This window comes from Cornus florida, unplaced genomic scaffold (genome assembly GCF_030987335.1).
Source record: "Cornus florida cultivar Cherokee Brave unplaced genomic scaffold, ASM3098733v1 CherokeeBrave_3.0.0_Hap2_Chr09, whole genome shotgun sequence".
Classification (NCBI taxonomy): domain Eukaryota; kingdom Viridiplantae; phylum Streptophyta; class Magnoliopsida; order Cornales; family Cornaceae; genus Cornus; species Cornus florida.
In genome coordinates, this window is record NW_026775579.1 from 66,125,838 (window position 1) to 66,134,628 (window position 8,791).

At 35.6% G+C, this 8,791-nt stretch overlaps 1 protein-coding gene across 1 annotated transcript; it reads left to right on the forward strand.

Moving 5' to 3' along the window:
- Positions 1–287: 287 nt before the first annotated feature.
- LOC132274184 (disease resistance protein RPV1-like) lies at positions 288–7,292 on the forward strand. The gene is made up of 5 exons (XM_059775389.1): positions 288–530; positions 2,047–2,602; positions 3,704–4,805; positions 4,883–5,338; positions 5,461–7,292. Exons 2-5 carry the CDS (start codon positions 2,091–2,093, stop codon positions 7,096–7,098), a joined length of 3,708 nt encoding a protein of 1,235 aa, XP_059631372.1. The 5' UTR covers positions 288–530; positions 2,047–2,090; the 3' UTR covers positions 7,099–7,292.
- Positions 7,293–8,791: the final 1,499 nt, after the last annotated feature.

An 8,791-nucleotide genomic window follows, 5' to 3' on the forward strand; every position in this document is an offset into this window, starting at 1 on the left:
TCCAGATTAAAAATAAAAAAATAAAAAATTATTTTACTATTTATTGTATTCAATTATTTTATATAAGTAGAAGATGAAATTGTAATTATAATAAAAGACATTATTATAATGACGTAATCTAGCATTGAAAAGCTATCCATAAAATATCTGGGAATGAAAATTTAATACAAAATTTAGATTGTACAGTTTCAACTTTCAACCCTACTTGCATAAAATAATGGATTATGACATCAACCTTTTTAAATTCACATGCTCTTTACAACTTTTCATTTTGTCGTGGTCAATAAACTGTCCACACTGAGGTTGGTTGAAAAATCAATGTTTGGTTGCCCACTTGCAGGGAAGCTTCCTCTGTGAATCTCATCAATGCATCTTTCTTTTCCTCTCTTACCCTTTTATCATTTGACACTTTCCCTTCTTTCTCGCTCCATCTTTTCTGATCCTCTCCTCCCTCTTCATCAGTGACCTGAACAAATTCAATCTTTTTGTGGAGTGATCAATCTAGTTATTGGGGTATTTTCTAATTACAGGTAACCGTTTTACAATTGATCATTAATCAATTTTTATTGTGTATGTTCTGTTTTTGTTTCATCTGTTGTTGTAATTGTATGCATCCATGAAAAAAGCTGAAACTAAATATAAAAGTTGATGTCTTGGTATATCATTCTTTCTCTGTCAGATCAGGTTCCCGATTTGTTGTAAAAGTTTAAGCTGGTAGTAATTAGCCATGCATAAATTTAAAATAAGTATGATTAAAATTGCACATATAAATTTAGTTAAACTAAGTATATATACGGAGATGTAATAAAGATCGAAGGTCAAGAAATACCAAAACAATTTTTTTCATCTAGGCTCAATTCTTTAATTGGTGGGAAAATGGAAGATGATGTTGGTTAAGTTGAAGAGTGCTCTCCGTCTAAAAATATGAAAGGAAAAATTTTAAAGCTATGTTTGGAAACATCGAATCGACACATTGAAATTGGAATTGGAGGAAATTTACTTCAAAGTTTCACAAACACAACATAGCAGTTATTGCCTAGCCATGTGTAACGGGTGGGCGCTTGCCCATTTACCCAAAAATTCAAATTATTGGGTAATGCTGCATACCCACCCATTTATACCCAATCACTTTCCCATCCGATTTCGATATGGGACAAATGACTCTTGTTACAATCTCCCCCACCCAAACTCGCAACGCGCTCGTTGCGGTTCGGGCCACTCTGTCTATCCGGGATGTTAGCCCGGACGCCTTCCGGACCGGGTGCTTGGCGTGACACCGGATCAAGGATTGGGTCTGGTTCTGATACCAACTGTAACGGGTGGGCGCTTGCCCATTTACCCAAAAGCTCGAACTATTGGGTAATGCTGCATACCCACCCATTTATACCCAATCACTTTCCCATCCGATTTCGATGTGGGACAAATGACCCTTGTTACACCATGTTTTAGAGGAGAGAATGTTTGTCAATTTTAAGAAATAAAATGTTCATAAAATGAGCACTATTGTTGACATGTGTATGTTGAGATCGTTGTATGTCAAGACAAAGAAGGACAAAATTACAAATAAATATAACATCAACTGGTAATGTGCAGCAAAAACCAACAGCTGCACTGGTGAGGAAAAGAAATGCTCTCCGTCAATGGCAATGATAGAGAGTAGAAGACAAAACTAACATCAGTTCATGTAATAAAGAAATTATGATAGTGTGTAGTTTCGTTGAAGCTATAGTTAACCCTAGAAAGAGCAAATGGTGCAATAAGATTCATGTAGTATATGCCAAATATTGAGATGAAATTTTGTTGAGTTGAATTGTGCTAAAACCTTTTTGAGGCCACTTTAAAGCATTTTGTGTTTCCATTTAACCATTGCCTCATGTGTAATTCATTAAAGCATATCCTTTTGCATTTACCTAATGTACTTTGGTTGGCATATGGGATTTAATTGACTTCTCTTATTTGAGTACATAATATTGTGGGTTTTTTTATTTAATTTTTTTTTTTTTTTTTTGTTGACACCGTACACAAATACGAGTTGTGCTTGTACAGATTACATATATCCTTGTTCTTTGATCTCTTAAGAGCGTTGTTCAATGGCTGCTATGAGAGCCCAAGAAGCCTCCTCAAGTCGATGTTCTTATCATGCGTTCTTGAGTTTCAGAGGTGAAGACACCCGAAATACCTTTACTGATCACCTTTATACAGCTCTACGACATGCAGGAATACGGACATTTAGGGACGATGATGGACTGGAGAGAGGACAAAATATCACCCTAGAACTAAATAAGGCAATCCAAGAGTCGAGGATTTCAATAATTGTCTTCTCAAAAGACTATGCATCTTCAAGATGGTGTCTTGATGAGCTTTTGAATATACTTGAGCAGAAGAAAACTGTTCGTCATATGATTCTGCCCGTCTTCTATCATGTGGATCCATCCCATGTAAGAAAGCAAACAGGGAGTTTTGCAGATGCATTTGCTACACATGAAGAGCGATTTAAAACAGAGACAGAAGAAAGAAAAGAGGCGGGGTTGGACAAGATAAAGAGGTGGAAGGAAGCTTTGAAAGAAGTTGCAGATTTGGCAGGGATGGTTTTAAGAGATGGGTAATTTCCTTAAAATGTTAATACTGTTAATTTTAATACTTTCAAATAATTCATGCCATTAGATGCTAATGTTATCCACTCTCCCCGTTATTTATTAATGCTAATGTGTTAAGCTAGTCGAAATGTATTGAAACACTATTAATACTCTCTATATATTATTTATCATTTTTGTTTTTTGTAAAAAAATTATATTTATATACTTTTTGCCAAAGTATTGATAAAATATGACAGTTCGACACCTTTCAAAAATTGACAGAATAGTTCAAGACTTCAAGTAGATTCAAAATACTTGCTATCCAATATAAATATGTTATATAAATGCAATGGTCACTGTCCTATTTCATAATTTGTGGTATAGTGGTTCTAAATACTGGATGTTGAGTCTAGAAACTTATTATATGAGACTGCTTACATTGCTAAGAATCTTAGTCTATCCAATGTGTTATACGACTGATATATAGATTTGATCATAAGAAGATTTCTATTTGGATGGCATGAAAAAGAAGGAAAAGAAAGGATGGATCGAACATGAAAGGGTAAAACGAACAAAATGTTTAATCATTTTTATTTACAACTCGAGGTGTGTGAAGGCTATAATACGTATAAAATAAATTACAAACATATCTTGAATTAAGATACAAAGAAGCATAGTTGGGTTCGAGTTAAAAGTGCTTCATTAACTCAAACAATAAGTTGTTTAAAATCACATAAAAGCACTTCAAAGAATAAAGTCAATAGTTGCAAAAATTCTGGAAATAAGTAGATGAATTTTAAAGAAAGGAAATATCATTAGGATCGTGAACAATAAGAATACCATCTCATGAACTTGCTTATTTGAATTGGAGTCTGAATTTTGTGAATATTCTTATCTTTTTTCATATATTCCTTCTTTCATATTTCTTTAACTTAGTGTACCTTACGTAATTCTGTCAATTCGAGATTATCATAATATACCGCGGTCTATATCCTTTTATATGACTTGTAATGGCCAAAATTGAGCACATGTAATTTGTTTATTTTATTTTCATAATCATCATTCATTGTCTCATTTTAATCAAGATGTTTTAAATGTACTTTATCCATTTCCATTGCATTTTGTAGGCATGAGTCACGTTTTATTCAAAAAATTGTTGAAGAGATTGGGAATAAGTTGAATCGCACGGTCTTGAGTGTTGGCCCATACCCAATTGGAATAGATTCTCGTGTAAAAGACATTAATTCGTGGATACAAGATGGATCTACGGATGTTGGCATAGTAACAATCTGTGGAATGGGGGGAATTGGGAAGACCACCATCGCCAAAACTGTGTATAACCTAAACTTCGACAGATTTGAAGGTAGCAGCTTTGTTGCAAATATTAAAGAAATATCAGAACAACCAAATGGTTTGGTTAGTTTACAAAAACGACTTCTTTCAGATATTCTAAAGGGGAGAAAAGAAAAAATTAGTTGTGTTGATGAAGGAATCATCAAGATTAGAGATGCTCTTTGCTGTAAAAGAGTTTTAATTGTTCTTGATGATGTGGATCAATCAGACCAATTAAATGCAGTACTTATTATGCAAGATTGGTTTTATCCAGGAAGTAAAATTATCATAACAACTAGACATGAGCAATTGCTGAAGGCACATGAACGGTTTAAGATGCACAAAGTTGAGAAACTAAATGACAATGAATCGTTTCAACTCTTCTGTTGGCATGCTTTTGGACAAGACCATCCCACTGAAGGTTACTTGGAGCACTCAAAAGGGGTCGTACGCTACTGTGGAGGGCTTCCTTTAGCTCTCCAAGTGTTGGGTTCTTCTCTATCTGGCAGACCTGTAGATGTGTGGGAAAGTACATTAAAGAAATTGGAAGCTATTCCTAATAGCCAGATACTAAAAAAACTTAAGATAAGTTTTGATTCTTTACAAGATGACCATGATAGAAATTTATTCCTCGACATTGCTTGTTTCTTTGTTAGAAAGGATAAAAATTTCACAATTACAATATTAGATGGGTGTGATTTCTACACAACAGTTGGGATTGACAATCTCATTGATAGATGTCTCATAACTATCGATCAAAATAACAAGCTGGCAATGCATCAGTTGCTTCAGGACATGGGAAGAGAAATCATACGCCAAGAATCACCCAAGGACCCTGGGAAACGCAGCAGATTGTGGCATCGTAAGGATGCTTTGAGTGTCTTAAATGAAAAAACTGTAAGAAATATGCTTCTCATGATGTGTATTTGTATATTTTTTAGTTGTTGTGCTTACTTATCAAGTTTTCTTATCAGGGAACATATTCCATTGAAGGCCTCATCCTCAACTTGAATGTATCTAAGGAAGATAGGTCCACCGAGAAATTCATTAGTTCAGATAATGCAAAAAGACACCATTTAGAAGATTTTCTTGACAAACTAACGTTGCCTTCTGAAAGCAATTCATTGAAGCGTCGTCGTCTAAGCTTCTTCTCTTGGTTCCCTATAAATTCTACCTCAACAAGATCACATTCCACATCAGATGAAGTAGACTTGCAAACTGATGCATTTTCAAGTATGGGCAGATTAAGACTACTCCATCTGAATAATGTAAGGCTCACAGGAGACTATGAAGAATTTCCTAGGAAGTTAAGATGGTTGTGTTGGCGTGGGTTCCCTTTAGAATCTATACCCAGTGGCTTTCCTTTGGAGAGTTTGGTTGCCCTTGACATGCGCAATAGTAGCTTGAAACAAGTTTGGAATGGAAACAAGGTCTTATACTAACTTGTTTTCTTCTTCTTTTCATATACTAATTTCTAAATGGGCCATCGTGATTGGTGAAATGCATGGTTTGTCAAGTGTTTTATACTAATATTTTCTACTTTTTTAAATAGTTGCTCGGATCTTTGAAAATCCTCAATCTCAGTCATTCTCATGGTCTTACCAATACACCTGACTTCTCAAAAGTCCCTAATCTTGAGAGATTGATTCTAAAAAATTGCATAAATTTGATTGAGATTCATGAATCAATTGGGGAATTAGGGAGGCTAGTTCTATTGAATCTAGATGGTTGCAAAAATCTTAGGAAGCTTCCATCGAAAATTGATCAGCTAAAATCGCTTGAAACACTCATTCTATCTCGTTGTTTAAAGCTCATGAAATTGCCCACAAAGCTGGGCAAGATGGAGTCTTTGAAAATGCTCCTTGCACCCTCCATGACTACTGGGGTTAGATCTTGGCCTTCACACTTCCGCGATTTGCTATTGGGACCAAGAAGAAGTCCACAATCGATCAGCTTTTCATTGTGTTCTTTACCATGCTCATTATCAAGCTTGAGTCTTTCTGGTTGCAACCTATCAAATGATGCTATTCTAAACGATCTTGGTAGCCTACCCCTGCTGCAGAACTTGGATCTAAGTGAAAATCCAATCTGTAGCCTTCCAGAGAGCATCAATTGTCTAACTATGCTCCAGGCACTCAAGCTAGAAAACTGCACAACACTCCAGTTACTTCCGCAGCTTCCAATGAGTTTAAGGGTCTTGCATATATCCGAATGCAGGTCATTGGAAATGATAACAAACCTACCAAACCTGTTGAAATCACTGGATTTCCAGATGCTTAAATGTGAGAAACTAATTGAGGTTCAGGGGTTGTTCAAGTTAGAACCCATTGGAAACTTTGATGAAGTAATGATCAGCAATTTGGGCTTGTCCAACTTGGAATTCCTGAGAAATATTGAAGTGTCTTTGTGCAACTGCATGACACAAACTAAAAGAAAAGTTCCCGTCCAGGTGAGCTCACTCTCTCTCACTCTCTCATATCGGAAAGAGTTAATAATTATGTTTTTCATGCTGCAGGGACTCTATGAATTTGGTATATTTAGCACTTCTTTCCCTGGTAGTGAAGTTCCAGGCTGGTTCAGCATTAAGACCATGGAATCTGTGATATGTTTTAAGGTGCCTTCATTTCCTAATTTCAAAATCCAAGGCTTGAATGTTTGTGCTGTCTATGCAATAACCATTGGAGATTCGGAGAAGGACTGGAATGAGCTTTACATTAAAGTGAATAATAGGACAAAGGATCTGAAGTGGACATATAGCCCAACATTCGTAGGCGTTCCAGATGATGGCAAAGACATGGTATGGTTGAGCCGTTGGAATCTTGGGAATCAATTGGAAGCTGGCGATGAAGTGAATATTTCAGTGTCTTTGTGGCGGAATATTAAGCTAAAGGAGTTTGGAATCCATTTTGTGTTTGAGGAAGAAGAGAATGGTACCCCATACCACACCTATCCTTCTTGTCAAAATCTTAATGACAGAGATTTGTCAGTGTATCAGGTGAGGAAAGGTTCCTATTTCCTCTGTCATCATAGTTTTTTTCTCCATCGACGGCTTCTCCTTGATAAAAAATCTTACTCCCGGGCGGATTGGTGGTATAACGTCTTCTTTGGTGACCCTGAAGGTGTGCCTCCTCTCAATTCAGAAATCCAATCAACAGCAATGGTGATTGCAGAGGATGACCTGACAGAGTAACACCTCTATATCAATTTCTTTTTTAGTTACTGTGAACTACATTTGTGTTTATGTTAATGGCCTTCTCTATACACATGAATACTCCAAAGTACTCCTACATTTGTGTTTATTATGTTAATGGCCTTCTCTATACACATGAATACTCCAAAGCACTCCTGCCATGGAGAAATTAAACTTTTTTTTTTTGTTGTCAATCTTGCTTTACAATGGAAGGTCTCCTTATGAACTTATAACATAGTTGACTTTTCCAAAAGAGAGACTACATGTGTCACCGAACCAGACTCAGTTCTCCAAGTCTCTGTCATTTGCTGTTAAAGACCTTGTATAATGTCATAATAATAAAAAGAAAATAGTATTCAAACCAAAGTTAAAGAGTATCACTACCCAATATGGCATAAATTTTAATAAGGTTCATGAATCCATTAGGGTATCAGATAGACTTGTTTTGTAAAGGTTTAATATGCTTCCTAAAAGCTTTGGTCAGCAAAATCATTCTTTCTGGCAAAGATAAACAAGTTGTGGCGAACATTGTCGTAGCTTAGCGGTTGGGTTGCTTCCCATTGTCCTTGGGAGTCCGACTTCGAGATTTTGCATCTCTAACTTTTAATCTAACATTCTTGTCCTAAAAAAACAAAGGAAGAGTTACGCAAATTGTCGCTGCCTTCACTTAGTAGTAGAGATCATTGTACAAGCCTGCAATCACTTGAGGGCTTCCAATGAGTCTATGGTACCCGTGCAGGTCACTGGAAGTGGTAACAAGTGCACCAAACCTGTTTAGAGCAACTACTTTACTTTATATGCGAAAGATTTACGTTGACTTATTTAATTTCTTTTAAACTAACAAAAATGAAAACTAAAAATTTACAATAAATGAAACTTACGAAAAACTATAAGTTTACGTAAAATCACAAAGTTGACTCCAGAAAATTAGGGATTCTCTTCGCCCTCCTTCAAGTGGTGCACGGCTACAAATACTTTACCCAAGTATATATATCAAAATTTTGTTCTATTATTAGTTCATCAAAATTTTTTATTTATTGTAAATTCACTTTATTTTGATGAAGTATTTGTAACTGATCCGCTGCACCATGTTTTATTACAATTGCTGCAATGAATAATTCTTGCATCTTTGGTGCTCCCAAAAGTACATAAAATCAGCCGGAACATTTCAGTAATTTGGTGCAGAACGCTGTCAGACTTTCCAAACAAGCGGTCGGGGCCACATGCTTTGGTTTGTATTTTCTTCGGCAGAACTTGGAAAAACTTCTAAGTCTCTCATGATGCGGTTATGAATTAAGTGACGATTAATCAAGTAACAATCAAGTTGAGACAGTATAACATTAATTCTACATATACTTATACAAATCCACCTAATTTTTATTTAAAGAAGGGTTATGTGGAAGGAACACCCCTCTCAGATTTAAAAGGTGTAAAAAAATTCCTATTGTTTTTATTTTTATTTTATTTTATTTTATTTTGTGCAAAACCCCTACTGTTTGTTTTGGTGCAAATTATTCCCTAATCATCCATTTTGACCAATCTTTTTTATAAAAATTCCAAAATTGTCTTCCTATTTATTGGCATCAGTGGCGACGGTGTAGGAGGTTGGGATGGTGTACGAGGCTCCATGATTGCAATAGACTTGAATTTTCAAACCAACCATATTTCTTATTTTCTATATTCTTTTGTGTTC

Bases quoted from the DNA above. Each gene is read 5' to 3' on its own strand.
- LOC132274184 (XM_059775389.1), top strand. From the start codon at position 2,091: ATGGCTGCTATGAGAGCCCAAGAAGCCTCCTCAAGTCGATGTTCTTAT. The intron at 2,603-3,703 runs GTAATTTCCTTA...TGCATTTTGTAG, and splicing joins GGGATGGTTTTAAGAGATGG to GCATGAGTCACGTTTTATTC. The intron at 5,339-5,460 runs GTCTTATACTAA...TTTTTTAAATAG, and splicing joins AAGTTTGGAATGGAAACAAG to TTGCTCGGATCTTTGAAAAT.